At 44.2% G+C, this 19,387-nt stretch overlaps 1 protein-coding gene across 8 annotated transcripts; it reads left to right on the top strand.

Moving 5' to 3' along the window:
- Positions 1-43: 43 nt before the first annotated feature.
- Positions 44-18,925, top strand: EXD2 (exonuclease 3'-5' domain containing 2). Of its 8 annotated transcripts, none has more exons than XM_059849702.1 (10): positions 44-401; positions 1,037-1,192; positions 9,916-10,321; positions 11,232-11,488; positions 12,552-12,678; positions 13,428-13,753; positions 16,163-16,269; positions 16,565-16,700; positions 17,426-17,782; positions 18,535-18,925. In XM_059849702.1, exons 3-10 carry the CDS (start codon positions 9,983-9,985, stop codon positions 18,749-18,751), a joined length of 1,866 nt encoding a protein of 621 aa, XP_059705685.1. In that variant the 5' UTR covers positions 44-401; positions 1,037-1,192; positions 9,916-9,982; the 3' UTR covers positions 18,752-18,925. The 8 variants fall into 8 exon arrangements, with proteins under 8 accessions (XP_059705685.1, XP_059705683.1, XP_059705688.1 ...); XM_059849700.1 differs by having other exon boundaries at positions 1,037-2,938; XM_059849705.1 differs by lacking the exons at positions 44-401; positions 1,037-1,192 and adding an exon at positions 8,309-8,646 and having other exon boundaries at positions 17,426-17,632.
- The last annotated feature ends 462 nt before the right edge of the window (positions 18,926-19,387 follow it).

Genomic DNA, 19,387 nt, shown 5'->3' with positions numbered 1-19,387 from the left:
TCCCCCCTTGTTATGGTTATGATGATTTTTCTTTAGCCAGCCATGGCAGAGAGGTGTTAGACACTCCGCCGCTTCCTGATCCCGCTGGCTCCTCCCCGCTTCCCTCAGCAGCTGATCCTCAGCTGCAGCCCTCGCCTCCCGGCCCGGCTCTAGCGTGGCGCCGCCGCCGGTTAACTCGCTGCTGGAGCGGCGCGGGGGGACAGACACACTCGCCCCTGCGGGGGGACGGTAACGTTCGCCACTCCGGGCACGGACGGACACGTTCGCCACTCCAAGGACCTCCTGGGGCAAGGACACATTCGCCGCTGCGGGAACTTGGAGGGGGCCGGACACGCTCGCCGCTCCGGGGACCTTTTGGGGGAAGGACACGTTCGCCACTCGGAGGACCTGCCGGAGAACGGGTACGCCTGTCACTCGGAGGAGCCGCGGGAGGACGCGTCCCGCCGCCGCTCAGCCGGCCCGGCTGAGTGACCTGTGCCGCCTGCAGCCCCGCGGCCGGCGGGGAGGCGGCGGCGGGCGGGCAGGTGCTCCCGCCGAGCGGTGAATGGGAAGGGAGCGCTCCGGAGCCACGGCCGGCCCGCCTTGAGGAAACGGGCGGGCAACGCACCGGAGGGAAGATGAGGGGGAAAACAGCTCAAGTGCGGGGGCGGTTTGAAGTGGGGCTTGTCCTCTGTAAATGCTGAGTGATTTCTACGGGAATTCAAAGCATTATGGCTTTAGAACTTGAAGGGGTTTTTGTTGTTGTGGTTGTTTTCTCTATGATAGTTATTATGGGTTTCATAGCTTGCTCTCTTCTGCTCCTTCCCGAGCAACACTGAAAACAGGAGGGTTGCCCCATCGCAAATGAGTCAGTAGATCTTTCTGCAGCCCTTGGAAGACTCCTCGAAATACAGATGAATTTTCTTCTCTTACCCTGCAGTGTCAACTAAACCCCAAAACGCAGCTGGCTAACCAGGTGGAAGTGACCTGTGTTGTCCTTCACTGTTTAACAATACCCCAACCTTTACCTTACTGGAATATCTTTTCTGTTTCACAGGACCCTGTACTTCTCAGGTAATATCTGATGCCATGTCAGGCAACAGGAGTGTCATTTAAAGAGTGATGTCCCTGAGGCGCTGCACAGACCCCCAGTCCCACCTTGCAGCTGACTGCATGCTGCCTGCGCACAAAATGAACAGCTTGAAACTTTCAGGTCTGTATTTCCCCATAGCACCAGTACCTAGGGAAGATACGGTTTTCAGAAGGTGAGAGGAATTAGCCTGACCATCCTGGCCATCTTTGTGTAGCACTGCATCTGCTGGGAATTAGGAGTCTTGAAACTTTAAAATAAGCAGGGGGAAAACTGTCCCTGACATAAACTGTGATGCGGCAAGATGACTGAGTACTCTTAGACTGCTGCCATATTCTGGTGACAGCTTTTCCATAAAAATAGAAATTATTTCATTATAAAAAGTCAGTTAAGTGCTTTGGGTTTCTTCTTGGTTAAGATTATAGAAAGAGCATCAAATCCTGCATAACCAAGCTTTTTATTTGACAACACAATAGCCTTAATTTTAACACATAACAAAAGTAAATAAAAAACTTCCTCTTCTAATTGGGAATAAAAAAAGAATGTAAAAAGTTACATTAACAGTGTAAACATTAACAATTAACAATGCTTCACAACTGAAGTGAAAACAAAGCAGTTAATCTCTTCTAATCTGAACTGTACATAAGGATGTTTTCTAGTTAGAGTTGTTGATGGCCAACTACTGCAATGTAACATGTCTAGCCACCCTCAATATAGAGAGGCAAAGACTGTCCATCATGGTTTGTGTGTATTACCTTAGCTTCAGACACAGGTAGGCTTCAGACATTGCTATAAAATCATATTTTATATCTTTGTTGCTTGCATGCCATGACATTCTGCACCATTACAATTATATCAGAAACTGTTGCTCACTCAGCAAGATTTCACGTTTTCCCCTTTCCTAAAGTAGTGTTCAGGTTGGGTATCTTTGAGTAGCTTTGGTTTCTGTACTGAAATAAATATGCAATATAATAAAATCTCCAGTGCTTTTTCTCCACATTCTGGATCCAGTCTCAAGGAAAGCTGTGTACTTAAATGGTTTTGCATAGAAATAAAACTATTTCCTAAGCCCCCAGTTCCAGGATTTTAAAGAAAGATTTAACTGAGTTTGTTTTTGTTTTGTTGGGGTTTTTCTGGTTGTTTGTTTTTGTGGTGTTTTTAAAATCACATTTGTAAGCAGTCAGAATTTAAAAGAAAAATAATAGCAGACTGTCAATCTCTTCTGCTCAATGACATGACCTTATAGGTTAAAAAACTGTACTGGTAAGCATTCTTTTCACTCTCTTGCTTCCTTTCTTTGAATTAACTTTGAATATAACACCTAAGGAAGTTACCATAGCCTATACAGGTAATATCTTCCTTGGAAAATGACCGGTGTCTATGTTAATAAAGCCAGAGTGCTGTTATCTCTCCAAAGCACATACACTGTTGTCCTGAGTCATACTGAAGTAGCATCAGTGTAACATCTTTGTGTCCTTCAACGGGAACATTCTGCAGCTTGCAATGGAATTGATGTACTGACAGAAGTTAGTCAAACAGATCAAACTTCATCAAGTTGCTGTTCTTGGGGACATTTTAGCATGGGGGTGCTGTACTGAGACTGGTTGTCACAGACCAAATTGGATTGAGCCTGGCCGCACTCAAAAGGCACAGGAAGCCAGAGTCTGTCTGCACACACTGCTTGAGCTGTTTAATCTGCAGCATGTTCACAGTCTCCTCCGTGTCTCAAAAGCAGCATGAAATCAAGCACAACAAATGTTTTACCTGGAATTTCAACAAGTAGGCAACAGAGTGGAGGAGTCAACTGGAAAGGAAATGGGAGATAATGAACAGGGTGGTGACTTGCTGTAGATGCCCTTGGAAATGAAGGTAAGTAAATAATGTTTGATGCAATACAGAAGAGGGAACTAGGAGGATCCTTAAAATAGAGAAGTAATGCGGTTAGAGTAATGATCTATGTAAACAATCTTGGGTTGCAGTTTCAGAGTTGTTAATTCCAAGGCTGTGCAGAGCTCAGTCTCTCAGCAGTACTAAATTGATCTGTATGAGGTATGGCCACGGTGTCACATAACTCTCATATTAGCTTCTGTCCATGCTACAGATTTTTTGTTCTGCCTCTGGAAGGACTGACAATAACTGATCGGGGTTCACTGTCTACTGCTACAAAGTTATCCCTTCAACATTTTTCTGAACCAATTTGAATTGGGAGAACCTGTTCAATTGCATTCGTTGTTTCCATTTGATGGCTGTGGTGTATTTGATCATTAATAGGAGGTCTACAGTCAGTTTTGCTCTGCTGTCAGACTGGCATTTCCATTGGTCAACGGCTGTCGTGTTAGGAGCTGTGTTGGTTAATGCTGGAGGGAGAGGTATTAGGGCAATCTTTGTGTATCAGCAAGAGAACAAGGGTCTTCGCTGCAAGAATGGAGGGCTGTTTTGGAGCTGCCACATGGAAGTATATACCCTGGGTGCTAGGATCTACAAAGACATTTCAGTCAGACCAGACAGTTGACAAACAAGCTTGAGTGGCAGGTAAACTGGTGATGCTATCCATGGATCCTCACAAAGAAGATAATAAGAGGGCTTTCAGGGAAGAGTTCTAGCTCTGCTGAGCTCTAATTTCCTGCTAATCATTCACAGAAGAGAGAAGACTCTGTTTTGAGTTTGGACAGGGAGAGGTATCTCATCTGAAATACAAATAAATTAATATCTCTCTGCAGATGATTTTTGGATCTGCTCCTTTCCCCAGAGCTAACTCAGAGATAATGTAGGAGGGTAACAAAAGACTAAGGATACAGTTCTCTGAGAGTCTGCCAAACACTAGGAAGTCTTAAATAGGTAAAAAGTGTTTAAGTTAAGCATGATTGATTGTGTCAGGCGAGAAAGGATGATATTTAAACACTCTTTTTGGGGTTCTGTTGAACCTTTGATTGGCTTTGGTTAATCCAGAGTGGAAACTGAGAAGTTTGGACACTGATAGTTGGATGTCTATGGAGTGAGTCAGAGAGAGTGAATGCGTAATTAGGAAAGTGGAGCTGAGTCAAGGCTTTTATTCATTTGTTTATTTATACCAATATTTTTTATTTTTGAGGGTCAGCAGAAAGAAAGGGTAAACCAAGAAGACTACATCATATTTTAGCCATATCATTTTTAAAAAAATAATTTTGCTTGTGTAATTTATTCCCTCTAATGAAAATTCTGTGCTTTTCTCCTTTTGCTTACTTTTATGGACCAGAAAGGTAGGAAAAACAACGATTTTTTTTCTCAAATGCCTCCCCTTGGGGCTTGCTCTTCTGCTATGTAGGTTTAACATGCAGCTAAGCCAATCCAATGAATTGTGGCCACTGAAAGGTGGCTTTTTTTTTTTTTTTTTTTTTTTTTTTTTTTTTTTTTTTGTGGCTCTGTGTTCTGTCCTGTTCTTCGTGCTGATGCTGCTACTTACTGCTTATCTGCCATGTGTTTATTTGGCTCATGGAGGTGTCCCAATGAGTGCCAAAATCAGCACAAACTAGTCTGGAGTGCCCAGCTGAGAGATGAGTTTTGGAGACGGGGGATGTAGTATTCTTAGCAGCCATAAACAGTGAGGCTGACTCAGAGTGCCTTCTGGACTGAACTACTGGGCTAAGCTCTTCAAGAAATGTAATTGTGAAATTAATCTCTCTTTCTATATAAGCAATGAAAAGAGTTGGCAATTAAGGAAGAAATACATTGATGATGACTGATGTTAATACAACTCATCCTCATGGAATTATCTGGCATTTTACACCTCTCAGTTTTTTTCAGATTCTTTGCAAAACCTGCAAACTCTGTCAGATCCCTTCAGTGAGCTACCACTGACTCATCTTTTGGTTTAAGATGTAGTTTCACTGAGATCTGGCTGCATGATGAGTTAGTATAAGGAGTTAAACCAGAAAAAAACCCAGTTTTTTGCTGTGCTAGCTTTCTGCTCACTTAATTCCTTGAATCAAGCAGGCACCAGTATTTGCAGAATTGAGGCTGGAGAAGAATGCTGACAGGGAGAAGGGGGAAGCAGAATTGCCTTTTCAACAGAAGCTAAACTTTCTATCCACCTGGCTGCAGTGTGAGACTCCATCTTTAGAATGGGGCTTCACAGTTGATTGAAACTGCTCTCATTCTGACTTCTTGAGGAAAGAAACCCTACTGCCTTCCTGGTATCAACCCTGTTAAAACAAATCCTGCTCAAAATGGCTTGTTTGCATATGTAGTCATGGTGTTACTAGCATTGACAGAAGGAAGATAAATCACATTAGGAGTTGAAATGTGAGTTTGGCTTTTTTTTGTAGCTTGGGACGGGGCCCCAAAGAGAGGATTTATTAATGAGCTAGTGGTGACTACATGCAGCTCTCTGCTCATTGTCTGCTACCAGCAATTTAAATCTTCACTGGAGCCTCTCTCCTTTGATATTCCACTATCATTGATTTTCCTTTGAACACTGACTCATTTACCCTAGACTTCTCCCTCCTAAAGGATAAGCTAATGTCATTTTTAAATAATTTTTTTTTCTGTGATCAGCAGAACAAGTGAAGCCTGGTTTCCTATGGATTTGTCCTGATGTGGTACTGCTGTGTGGATTCTCATATGTATACTAAGCAGTGTCTGCACATGCTTACCATTTTATCAATGACAGCTTTATTAGGACCTGTTTTATCCATCTGGCTTTGCATTTCACTTGTTACCTTTGTACAAATTTAGGTGGAATTTAGCAATGGTTTAAACATGCTTTTTTGGCAAGGAAAGTAGGGGAAGTAATGGGACCCAGAGGCAGAAACACCAACATAGAGTAATTTCATAAGCCTTCTTTCCTTAGGAAATCAGGCTAAAAATTAGTCTTTTGACAGAACCTCTCTGGAGATCTCATGTCAGGCTACAGACACAGAAAAGTAAATGTTGCTGTTTACCATGTAAAGGCTTCCAGTTACCTGCTGTAACAAATTTCTTATAAGTAAGGCTAAGCCAGCAGTTGGGTGTTTACTCACTTTGTTATCTTCTCATCTTCAGCAATGTCCCTATCAGCTTTTGGGAACTTGTGGTTTGTTTGGGGTTTTGTTTGTTTGTTTTTGGGTTAGGTTTTTGTTTGTTTGTTTTTGTGCTTTCATTTTCTTTTGTTTTTTGCCAGAGTGCACTCATGCATAAGTTGCTTCCATTTGTTTTTAATTTTAATCCTTATACTTGAATAAATGGCTATGAAGGTATAAGACAAGCTGTTAAAGAGACTTGTGGCTTATAGGACTCTGTATTGTCAGTGATGCCATGAAAAATAAAGGCTTTAAATGCAACCAGGGATACAATCCTCTTACTTGGAGAAAAGCTAGCATCTTCTCTGTGAGATTTTTACTCACATAATTTTCATGTGTAACAAATATTGGAGTATTTTATTGCATTTTCTCTATTGTAACTTCACACTTCTATTAATTCAGAAACTAAAATAAATTATTTATTTGCAGATTTGTTCAGTATTTTGTGCTTGAGTTCTGACAGTTCTCTTAAGGATGTCTTGCCTGCCCCACAGTAGGGCAGCTGGATCCTGGAGCCCAGCTGCATTCATCTTCTTGGTTCTCTTTCCAATCACTTCACCTTGAAACATCTGTTGTGTCCCCACGTGTTACCTTTTGTCCTTGAACTAGTTTACAGATGGATCAGTTCCATTATTTTCTGACCCTGTCATTACAGATATGTGGGTGCTGGAGCAAGGGAGCAGGGAGGGAGCAGTCAGTCACAGGTACAACAGAAAATGTGGGACTATCTATCCAAGGGGCAATCCAGGTTTATGCTAGATTCCAATGACCATACAAAACAAAGCACTATACCTTGAAGGATATGTGTGAAGGAAAGAGAGAGGGAGAGAAACAGGCAGAACATGTCCTCTGACTGTGGGAACTCAGGTACTGCCAGACCCCTCCAGCTTTCTCCTCTGAGCATGCATATGATGCACCTTTCTTCTGAGCACAAGTCATGTGAGAAACTTCAGAGTCCTGCTGGCTCCTGCTTGGTGACCTGCAATTCAGCTGTGCCTGGTGCATCGGAGCACAGGGACACGGATAGAGAAGCTGGGGCCAGGCTGTGACTGAAAGGGAGATGCAGACCTTCCCTCCAGAGGAGAATGAAGCAGAGACAAGGTGTGAGTTACTGCAGTGAGATTGCAATGCTCTGTAAATCAGTGAATTAGTATAAAAATGGATAAATGTCTTGTCAGTGTAGAGCAAGATTGAGAGGCTTTGCAGAAACACTTATGATACAGAAGCTGTAACTGTAAGATATAAAGCATTTGTACATTCAACATACAGATGCAAGCCAATGGAAAACAAAGCTTTGATCCTACCCCAGCGGTAGGATATGGCCACATCATGCTGGCAATAGATCAGGTCATTAGAACAAGTAGCTGCTTAACCTTTAATAGCCTTGTCATCTTATTTCTGATAAGGAAGAGGGCCTTATTTGCTCAGAAAAGTGTTCAGGAAATCACCCGTTTTCCTTGTGAGCTATCAAGATGTCTGTGCCTCATTCCTGAGTTAAGAAAAAAAGAAAGGGGAAAATAAAGATGAGTAACAGACTGAAAAAAATACAGCTTCTATAGAAGATTTTTGCCAGAGCCAGCCATTAGCCTCTTTGTTGCACTCTTTGGACAACATATCTGCTAAATACCCAATCTCTGCTAGGGAGATCCACCGTGATGACTACAAGTGGCAAAGTTAAAACAAAACAAAATTTGATGCTGTCAGATTGTTAAATTGATTTAACACAGTATTTTCTGTGGGTTCAGTTTCTACTTCCAATAGATGCAGCTCACTGGAAAGCTAACAGCACAAAATCTGGGAGATAGTAAGCATTGCAAAGGAATTTGAAGAAATTGGGTGCTCAGATCCTCTCATTTGCAATGGAGTTTGGGCTGGAAACGCGTTTGCTTTTTAACAGTGATGACCTCAAACCTTGATGATCGTAACTCTGGATACAGCAGAGTTTACTCACTTGTCCGGGTTTTCTAACCTTCTAACCTTCGTATTTCTCCTGACACACGGGGGGAACAATCACTTGTAATGATTAAGTGAAATATTCCTCTGTTCATTTCTTAACACTCTCCATTTGACTTGTTCCCTCTTTGTTTTCTTCCAGTTTGCCACTTTGGAGGTGGCTGCGATTTACTATTTATTTTCCCGGCTCCCTTTGTTCTTTACTTCCCATTCTATCTGGTCCCTCCTGCCCCAGGGGTTTCGCGGTGCTCTGCGTGTGGGTGACTTCACGCCCGCTGCGGCTCGCTCCTCAAGGCCTCCCTAGTCGCCGACAACAAACCGCACTTTTCACTCCAAAAACCTCCTTTAAAAAGAGCTGCCTTCTCAGTATTCTTGCATTTGGCCCCGGCTGAAGGCACGTTGGTGCCTGCCCAGCCGCCCCGCCACTAGCTGCCGTACAACATGGCGGCGCCCACCGCCCACTCGCACGGCCGGCCCAGAGGAAGCGTCCGCCACTCTAAGACTCCCGGTGTGTGTGGCGACTGCCCCGCGGGGCGTTCCTGCGGCCGGACGCAGCCGTTCCGAGGGACGCAGGCAGCGGGCGGATCGGTAGGCGCCCGGCGGGGCCGCGGGCGGGCGGCGGGGCCGGGCGCGGGGAGAGGCTGCTGCGTGCGTCCCGGAGAAGCCGCGCGGCGGCTGCAGGCGCGCCGGTGCGCAGTCCGGTGCGCCCGCGGCCTCCCGCATGCTCGCTCCCGGCTTTCGGGCCTCTTCCCGGGGTAGATAACCGCGACCGAACCTAAAGCGCGCAGCGCGTTCCCCCTGCTGCCTAGGGGAGCCGCGGACGCCCCCGCCTGTCCCCATCCCGGCGGGCCTGGCCGCGGCCCGGAGGAGCGCTCGGCTGGGATCCCGGGCCCGCCCCCGGGCCTTGGAGCGCCGCTGCCGCCGGGGCTGAGCGGGGCCCGGGGTGTCTGACAGGGGCTTCTCCTGCCCGGCGGGGGATCCGCAGAACGATCACAGGCACTCCCCGGTTCCGAGAGGGGTGGCGGCTGTTGGACCGAGGGAGAGGCCGTCGCTGCGGGCGGGCTCGTGGCAGCCGGCGTTCGCGCTCAGTTTACGGGGTGGCAGTGAACGACCTGTTGCTTCGGGGGTGCTCAGGCAGGTGCCCGGGCCGTGCTCGGGGTGCCGGCAGCGGCTGTGCAGCATGGATGCTGGAGTAGCATCGACACCTGAACTTCTCCTTGTGGGGAAATGCGCACAAGGACAGCCCTTTAGAAACAACGTGGTGGGTTGGGATGGAGGTGCAGGATTGATTTCAGTTTATTGAAGGGGTTCTAAGCTTCTGTATGGTAGAAGGACAGATATGTTAAAAATAAGATGCTGCTGTTCTAGGGCTTTTCAATGCCTGAAGAGCCATTTGACCCTAGTATGGAAGTGAATGTAGTGGACAAATAAATGCCCGTTATTTACTAATGCGTGAACGGACATGCTTATTCTGCAGCAATTTCATTTTGGCCTTGTTTAGGTTGATCTAGTTACAAACTGAACTAAAAGGTGTTGATAATAACCGTGACTACTTTATTTTTGGAATAGCAGAGTTTGTGGAAGCACCAAGTTGCACCAGTTTAATTTAATGGATTCCCTTTAAGGTTTTTAGTGGTATGATCAACAGCAGCATTCAGTCTCCTTTTCCTGCCCAATCCATCACTGCAGCATTCTGTCCCCAGGCCCCCAGTGGGGGAACCCAGACCTTTTTTCTGTCACAATTACAAGTTATGGCTAGAACCTTGTTACAATAGCATTACGTGTGTTTAATATCTCTAAACACATTTTATTAAGTTGTCTTTAATTTCTTCCTCTCTTATTTTTCTCTCTCTGCAGGCTGCGATGAAATCCCACAATGCCGTTTTGAGAGGATGAGGTGAAGGGGGAGAAAGGGCAATAGAAAATGGCCAAGCAAACAGCCCTGACGATTACTTTGGCGACTCTGCTGGGTGTTGCACTGGGGGGCCTGGTTTTGTGGAAAGCAACCCAGCATCGGAAAGGAAAAACACGCTGTAGTAGTCAGCAAGAGGAAGCAGCAGGAAAGTCAGGAGATGAGGAACTCATTAAGGCAGAGGATAAGAAGGAGCTTTCCTTCTTCAGATCTCCCACCTTTCTCTGGATAGAGAGCACCCTTGGTGCAGACATAGTGATAGTTTCAGAACAGGAGGAGTGGGATCATGCTGAACCATTGCTGAAGAAAGAACTGGAGAAGTGGCCGGTTCTTGGAATTGATTGTGAGTGGGTGAGTGATCAAGAAGCGCCTCTCCTTCCTTTAGATTGCAAATTACATGAGGAAATCATTGAGGGTGGAGCAGTTTTTTTGCTTAAACAGATACCGGTGTTGACTATTGAAACTGTGATTGTCTGTCATGATGGCAGTGAGGCAGATGCTAATTTTGATTCTTTTTACATTTAAATATACTAAGTTTTTAATTCACCAGATGTATTTGTCTACTGAGTTCCTGTGATAAATCGACTTTACTAACAGTTGTATGGCTAAATATAGCTCTATGTGTTTTGTGTAATATCTTTTTAAAGGTGATTTACTAGAAGTAGCTTGGGCTTACACTATTTTAAATCCAGCTACATACTTAAGAAACAGTATTTTAAAAATGTTTAGTCCAAAAAGGAGGATAATGCTGATACATAGATAAAACTCACTGGGACAACCAGAAAACAAAGTTCCTCTTCTGCTTGTACATTTGCATCTGTGATATCTCAAACAGGCTTAAAGTAATTTATAAAGCATGGCTTTGCCATTGTTTTGACTGGAAATTGATTCACTCCACAGTTATTATTATAAGCTCCAGCTAAACAATATATTTGCCATACACATTTGTATAGTGGGTGGCTTTGTGTTGATGTGGATTCAAAAATGTTTCTGATTTCTTTGACCAGCTCAGTTATGAAGGGGAAGGGTGAAAGGGGGAAAGATTGTCATGTGGGAATGTGGCAAGAAGTAGTTTGGGCACAGTAATACTGTGAAAAAGACCACATAATTTGCCATGAATTTTTAGAGACATGTTACAATACTTGATCATGTAAACTCATAAGTATCTCCTGCTTTCAGTGGCCTTTTTAGCAATTTGCTTCAGCTCTGGTATTACTAATAATACAGTAACCTGGACTCTCATTTTTTTATTTTATTACAGGTGTCTGTTCAGGGAAAAGCAAATCCTGTATCCCTGTTGCAGATGGCTTCTTCCAGTGGCCTCTGCATTCTTGTTCGGTTGCCCAGGCTTGTTGCCAGTGGCCAGACTCTTCCAAAGACCCTGGTGGACATCATGGCAGACAGTGCTGTGTTGAAAGTTGGGGTAGGATGCTGGGAAGATGCTTGCAAATTGCTTAATGATTATGGCCTTCCAGTCAAAGGGAGCATGGATCTCCGGTATTTAGCCGTGAGACAGCGGTAAGTGCCTGAAGACAGAGGTAGGTCCATCTGGGGTTTGAGGCATCATTTGTTGGAAAGTTGGAAATATATCTTAGGTGATTTGCATAAGCTGAATGATATCAAGCTGGTATGTCTGGAATTCTTAGGGTAGCTTTAGAAAATGGGCATTGATAGCTGCAGCCCAAGAGCAGGTCATGCTTGTGTTCTGTGATTTTAATGGAAATGAAATCTTAATGAGGATTTCATTTGCTAATTGTGTCCCTTAGTCTTCTCTCACAGACTGATACTTTTGTGGACTTCTCTATGTACCATGCTTCAGCTTTTAAGAAGTCCAGGCTCAGTGATGTAATGCAGTAAGAATGAACACTGTGTCAGCAGATGTTTGAATATACCACCAAGAAGTGTGAGATAAATGGACATGCACAGGGCATGTAAATGGAACTGTTGAATTTCAAGATTTCTTGAAAAATTACTGAATAAACCAGTTCCAATTTTCTCTTTTAATAACAATTCTTCTGTTTAAAGATTACACTTGTGATGCCATTTTCTTATCTTTCACTCTTCCTGAAACAAGATGTTTTACTTGCAAATATTCTTCATGTACAATTATATGTGTGCCTGGGTGTGGTGTTAGTGATCTGAGCCATGCGTTTGCTGACCTGTTGGTGCCTTTTTAGCACTGAGGATGGACTTCTTGTCTCTAGTGGCCAGGATTCTTCCGAGTCATTCCTGGTTCTTGGGTTTCACATGAATCCCTCAGACAAGTGGTTCATCACATGTGATGGACCTCTTTAGTTCAGAAGGGAGTAGTTCAGAACCAAACACTTCAGCCTTAAATGTTACTAACTCCCAGCCTTGCCTGCTCTGCATATTGCAGACACGAGATAATTACTAAATCTAGAAAGGACATTTTAGTAGAGGGGGGGAGAAGGCCTGTAAAGCTGAGAGGCAGCTGTGTTTGAGTCATGCATCATGTGCATTGTGTTCTCACAGGCTCAGGCTGCATGAGGCCATCTGAATTTGCATGAGTGTAGAGTTTCATTTTTAATATATTTGTTTCACTTTCTTTGTTGAATTAAAGGAAGGATCTACTTCACAACTGCCTTAGCCTTAAGTCTTTAGCTGAAAAAGTCCTGAACTTCCCGCTTGACAAATCTCCTCATGTGCGTTGCAGCAACTGGGAAGCAGAAGAACTGACACAAGATCAGGTGTGTTCTCCACTTCAACTTACTGTTTTGGGAGGAAAAGTAACCTTATTAGTTGCACAAGAGACTTTACAACAGGGAGATCTGAGACTTTTCAAATTATACCTCAAAACCTTATGTGTGACAGCGCCTAAAGTTAATTTCAGACTCACTGCCTGCATTCCCCTCCTTTTCCATGAAGATAATTTTCTGCTATTCTCCCTGGATTCTTTACCCTTGTTTTCCTTTAGTCCTGAAACATCTATGAGGCAAGATCCCTTGAAGAAGTGTTTCCAAAACCTCACCTTTTTATTTTTTGCTTCAGTCTGTAGCAGTCGGCAATATGAGAGAGACACTGGAAATCTTGTTCAGCTGCTTTAGAGCGCTGAGTTTTCCCCGACTGCCCAGTTTCTTTAGTCAAGCTGCACATGCCTGCATGGCATAAGCAATGACCAGCAGAGGGAGTGACAGGACAAAAAACCTAGCCGAATACTCTTAGTGTGACAAAGGGAACTTTTTATGAAGGAGGGATTGGTGGGATATGAGGATGTCTGACATAAATATATTTTCAGTCCCTTGCAGTTCCTGGGGGCATCCTGGGGGACTTGGTGTTGTTGTCAAAGTGCCACTCAACTGGCAAAGCGTCATGTGAACTTCAAAAGAAAATGAATCCAGCTTCTGGTTTTATTGTACCTTGTGCTAAATCCTCCCGACTGATAATGTTGGGAGTATTTGCTGTTTGTCAGTATCTTAATTTCTGTGTTTTTCTGCAGGTTCTCTATGCTGCTAGGGATGCCCAGGTCTCAGTGGCTCTGTTCTTCCATTTGCTGGGATTTACCAGCCTCCCTGCTACATCTGAAGGTGAAAACTCTGTCACTGCTTGGGAGAAAGCACGGGTTAAATGCCAGGGCTTGGTGGATATCCCATTTAGAGGAAGAAAGAGTGGCAGCACAGGAGAGGAGAAGAGTGGAGAGGGACGTTCCCCTCAGAAAACAAAGAATCGGAAATCTTGGGTGAACGGCCAGCCCTCTGGCAATCAGCAAATGAGAGATCCACGGAGGCAGAAGCGAAAGCCTCTGGGTGTGGGATATTCTGCAAGGTGAGTATATGAGCACATCTTTGTGCATTGCATGTGGAAAACCCTGAGTGTGGCCTCATGCTCTAGTCATTAAACAAAGTAGCTCATATGAGCTAGGAAAGGGAACACAGGACCTAACAGTCGTGGGGTCAGATCCTGTTTCTGTTTTCCTCATTTTCCTCTAGGTGGTATTGAAAGCAGGGGCAGCACTGGGATCTCTACTTCAATCATGAGCAAGTTGAGGTGTTGTCTTTAAGTTTTACCCTTCCTTCCACCACTTCCTTCCGCCGCTTCCTTCCTTCCTTCCTTCCGCCGCTTTCTTCCTTCCTTCCTTCCTTCCTTCCCCTGTGGAAGCATTAGCCAGAGAGCAGAGTCCTATCAGGAGGCAGTTGGCTTTCCAGGTGTTATTCTTGGGTGTCCAGGGTGTCCTGAGCAGGGCTAGGAGTTGGACTCAATGATCCTGGGATGGTCCTTTCCAACTTGGCATGTTCTGTGATTCTGCTGCTCAAACAGCTGTGCCCTGTCTTCTCCAAGGAAAAGATGGCAACTGCACAGAGCTTGTCCTTTCATGAGGATCTGCCTCGTGGACTGTTGTTTTTCCTTTGCTATCCCACGTCACTGTGGCCACAGAGATGGCAGAGCTGAAGTCTGAGGTTAGTAGGGGTGAGATGTTATGTGAGGTGCCAGAGGGCACAGGAAGGAACAGCCTGTGGTAGCAGCAAAGCAGTGCCCTTCTGTGTTGGCCAGGGGGCTAAAGGAAAGAATTTAGTTCATTCAATAGAATGAAATAAATAGGAAAGGCTAAAGTGCTGCTTTAGCCTTGAGAGGCAGCTATTGCTGGATTCAGGATTACCATCCTTGCAGGCATTTTTTTAGAGTGAATCTTAAATTCTTAGGAGTTTTAGCTAACAAGAGTTCAGTTGTTTTTAAATTAAAAACAAGTTGGAAAAGTTGCTTTAAGCTCAGTGCAGTGGAAGATGTGGGGTATCTGTATGTTTGCTTTTGTTAGGATACAATCTAATAAAATTTGTCATTGGACAAAACTAAAATTACATGTAAATATCATTGGGAAAGAAATAAATTTTTTAATTTGTTTTCTTCTTTTTGAGTTAATTGGATTGGCAATGGAGAAATTTTAGTGTAGTCAATAGTATTGGTTTCATTAGCAGTGATTAACAGTATTATTAGCAGTATTATGTTTTACAGAGCAAGTCCCTCATATTTCTTTTAATTTTTTTGGAGGCTGTGTAATACAAAACAGGAAGACTGCATCTCATGGGAGGATTAAAATTTAAACAAAATTACATTCCAAGATAAATTAAGATCTTCCCATATATGTTTATTTATTTTTTGTTTTTAACTGTGCTTGACTTCATAAAAGATCTGTAAAGTTACTGCTTTTTACAGTATTTACTGCAATGTGGCTCTGGTCTGTGATAACACTGGATGTGGTTTCAAAAGTCCTTTTTCACTCTTCCTTTCTGTTTAAGTCTGTTTATTCATTTAGAGTTGGAAATACTGAAATTGTCATGGTGGCTGAGTTGAACTGTGGATGTTCAGTGGAAGGAGATCGCCTATGAATCAACCTTTTTAGCTGGTAGAGCTCTGCTGAGAGCTAATTTGTACAATCTTGCTGTAGAGAGGAAAGGAAACTTTTCTGCAGTGTATTGTGACATGTCTGGCCGGTTCCTCACAGGTCCTCTCTGAGCCCAGCCTGCTCCACGCTTCAGTTTTGTTTGAAGGAGGTTGGCAGAGTAAGGAAATGTTTTCTGCTAAACAGAGCCCTTCCACACACTGCCACAAACTGCCAGAGACTGCTCACACAGGACTTCTTGTCGCTGCCAAAGATTGGGGCCTGTGTTTGAGGGCATCAGCTCAGCTTTGTTGTTCTCCTGAACTCATGTGTTCAAGTTCCCAGTGCAGGAGTGTTTTTGGACCATTTCTCTTGGGTGAATAATTGCTATTCACACTAAATTTTAGAAGAATTTTCATAAAAAACACTAAAATCCAGGCTTAGGCAGCCGATCCTTGAAACTGCCTTACCTGTAAGTTGATGCTTTCTTTGAGCTTACTCTCAGCTCATCATCCTTTGTGACTTCAATTCTCTTTTGTTTTCTATTTAATTTTTTTAAATGCTGTCTTCATTGGTAGCATCTCTTGAAAATTGGGATTCAAGAGTTACAATTCTGTTGGCAGCAGGAGAGCAAAGATACCTTAGAGCCAATTGGTGAACCCTGGATAAATGTTCAGATGTACTGCTTCCCTAAGCAGCAGACTATGGGGTCTCAACAGCCTCAAGTTTGTGTTTAGGGGTACTCCTGTGATTTGGAGGAAGCTGCTTGAACTACAGTGTGGCACAGAGGGCTATAGAAAGCTATGGGGTTTTTTGCATGCCATTATAGCTGCTGTAATACTGGCCTTGTTTCATAGAAAATCTCCACTGTATGACAACTGCTTCCTGCATGCACCAGATGGACAGCCCCTGTGCACGTGTGATCGCAAGAAGGCTCAGTGGTATTTGGACAAGGGGATTGGAGGTAGGCATACCAGTTTTCCTGTTGGTATTTGAAATGCTCTTCCCTCTCCTCTCTCTCTCCTCTCTCTCTCCTCTCTCTCTCCTCTCTCTCTCCTCTCTCTCTCCTCTCTCTCTCCTCTCTCTCTCCTCTCTCTCTCCTCTCATGTTCCTAATGGAGCATGATTTTTTTGGTATCCTTTCTTATTGGAAGTACTGTTGGGGATTCACTAGGATGACTCTTACATTGTAGCATTTTTAGTTTAGCTCTCCAATACAATTTGTCTTGAGTATTTTTCTCTTTGCCTTTATCCTTTTAGAGCTAGTTAGCACAGAACCTTTTGTTGTGAAACTGCGTTTTGAGCCTTCAGGACGTCCCGAGTCCCAAGTTGATTATTATCTGACAGTCAAAGAAAACCTCTGTGTTGTATGTGGCAAGCGAGAATCCTATATCCGGTGAGTTGTTTAGTGGGTAGGAGAAAAATGCATCCTCTAAAACAGGGCTGAGGTCTGCATCAAGTTTGGCATCCAGAAGCTTGGTTAGTGGCCTGAAACATTGTGCTTGTTCATGTCCTGGGACATTGTTTGAGTGCTCTGCAGTTTGGCTGTGTGAGACACTGAAGAGACCAGCCTTTCCTCTTAGAGAGGCAGGAGATATTGATCCTAGGAGAGATCAAAGCCTGTGGAACATGTATGTGCTGCAGTTTGAGTGACAGGGGCAGCAGTGTACTGACACACACTGGCTGGGTGGCATACCCTTCCGAAAAGAGCTGTATTATTCCTTCCACTACTTAATCCTTCATTTTTGAAAGGTTTAGGTGAGCCTAAAGCTCATGAGGTCAAAAAGAACAAGACTTTTCTCTTTGTCTTTTTGTCTGCTACTGATTAGTTGAGAAGTACACTTCTCATAGTGCATTACTTGATTTTTTTTTCCCCAGTATGAATCTTTAATTGAAAGTGATGAATTTTGAATTTTTGGAAAGGAAAAAAGAGAAATACAGAAAATCTGGCGAGAGAACTACAAATGAAAATAATAAAAATAATCACTTTCTGTACTATGTGTCCTGGTAGTCCTTGCTTACCTGGACTTTCAGCTGACCCTTTCTGGGGCAGGAAGAGGAGGAACTGGGGAGCAGCAGCTCCAGACAAATGCAATGAACTCTCTGTTTTGTCTTCTCTAGGAAGAATGTTGTTCCTCATGAATACCGAAGACATTTCCCCATCCAGATGAAGGACCACAACTCACATGATGTGCTCCTACTCTGCACATCCTGCCATGCCATCTCCAATTACTATGACAACCACCTCAAGCAGCAGCTGGCCCAGGAGTTTGGGGCTCCCATCGGCTCCGAGGAAGGTGTGCGTCTCCTGGAGGACCCTCTGCGCAGGCAAGTGCGCTCGGGGGCGCGCGCCCTGCTGAATGCAGACAGCCTGCCTGACCCCCGCAGGGCAGAGCTGCTGCAAGGCATCAAGGACTTCTATAACACAGACACAGTCACTCCAGAGATGCTCCAGGCAGCAGCTGATTTGGAAACCAGGTATAGCAAGCCCATGTAGGTTGGGTGTAAGGTTTTTAGTTGTTTATATTGCATTTCTTACTGGTTTTGTTTTTGTTTATAACCATCTCCCCTCAACCCACCATTGGTCTCTGAACTGCAGCTCTTGTTTCTTTTCCTCTTTCTCTTCCTCCTCACCAGTCTTCTGTTCTTGCTCTCCATCTTCTCCTCCAACATTTTTATACTTCTTTTGAAGGACAGATCAGGAAAAGAGTCTGAAGGACACTCATATCAGAAGTCTTCTCTTCTTCACTTTCTCATAGTCTCCCTAAATATCTTTTCTTAACAAGCGTCTAGTCTCTGCTTGAAATTAGTATCTTCTCCTTGTTATGCTCGCCGTTGTTTGTAAAGTGCAGGTGTTGTAACTCAGAACCCATTCAGGCAGGGAATTCATTGACAGGCTCAGCACTCTGAAGGGTCATATAATTCTTGCCTTGAGAAATTTGCAGTCTCCTGTGGAGCTTGTAATGGACCTTAAGAGCTTTGTTTAGTGTTGCTGTAAAGAAGAACACTTTCTCCGTTCAGAGAAGCCAGCTTTACAGTGTAACTGCATTCCAGAAAGCAGTCTGGCATTGAAGCAAAGCTTAAAACTCTCCCTCTTGGTTAGCTTGCCCTTTGTCTGTAATTAAACTCTGCAGCTGAAAGTATCTTCAGTGTCTTGCTGTTCACTGGAGACAGATCTGGAGTCTGACAGTGGGCTTGTGTGAAAATAAATTGTGCTTGTGTCCTGGCAGGATCTGCAATGAGAGCTACGTGCCACATGGACTGAAGGTGGTGCAGTGTTGTGCTAAAGGAGGCCTGCGCTCTCTCATGCAGCTGGAAAGACGCTGGCGGCAGCATTTCTTGGACAGCATGAAGCCCAAACACCTCCCAGAGCAATGGTCAGTGGACCATAACCATGTGAAGTTGATCCAAAAGTATGGGGAGGATCTTCAGATCAAGCTGTCATGAAACTTACTTCCTGGACTCTGGATAGTGTCTAATGGACATATTTAACTGAAGATGGAAAGACTATTTTTATTTCTATGTCTCCACTAACACCTGGGGCCTGGGTTTTCAAAAAGGCAGCAGTAGATCTGCCATGTTCGCCAGTTAAAATTAAATTTGGTGGTTTATAGAGTTAAATCCATTGACTTGATCTTTCAGGTAGTTTGGAAGTTTAATCCTAGTCTGTGACTTACTAGTTCAGGGCAAGAGTGATATGATAAGGGAACTTGTCTTCTCAAAGTAACTATGAAGAATCATTTTCTTGCTCCCAGGATGTCTGATGCTTCCAGACCATCTCTCATATTACAGTGAGTTCAGAGAAAGGCAACAAAAGCACAATAGATGAATGTTTCTAGGTTTTTCTGACATACATTTGTGCCCTTGGCTTTACCCTGAGACCAGCAGGAGCAGGGAGGTCTTTCTTCCCTTGTGCTTGGCACTGGTGAGGCCACCCCTGGAGTGCTGTATCCAGTTCTGGGCCCCTCAGTTTGGGAAGGACATTGAGACACTTGAGCACATCCAGAGGAGGGCAACGAGGCTGACGAGGGGCTTGGAACACAAGCCCTGTGAAGAACAACTGACAGAGCTGGGGGTTTTTAG

The sequence above is a fragment of the Haemorhous mexicanus genome, chromosome 6 (genome assembly GCF_027477595.1).
Source record: "Haemorhous mexicanus isolate bHaeMex1 chromosome 6, bHaeMex1.pri, whole genome shotgun sequence".
Lineage (NCBI taxonomy): Eukaryota > Metazoa > Chordata > Aves > Passeriformes > Fringillidae > Haemorhous > Haemorhous mexicanus.
The sequence above is the reverse complement of the archived record's forward strand: the minus strand, read 5'-3'. Positions and strand labels throughout refer to the sequence as shown.

Bases quoted from the DNA above. Each gene is read 5' to 3' on its own strand.
- EXD2 (XM_059849702.1), top strand. From the start codon at position 9,983: ATGGCCAAGCAAACAGCCCTGACGATTACTTTGGCGACTCTGCTGGGT. The intron at 10,322-11,231 runs GTGAGTGATCAA...ATTTTATTACAG, and splicing joins TTGGAATTGATTGTGAGTGG to GTGTCTGTTCAGGGAAAAGC. The intron at 16,270-16,564 runs GTAGGCATACCA...TTATCCTTTTAG, and splicing joins TTTGGACAAGGGGATTGGAG to AGCTAGTTAGCACAGAACCT.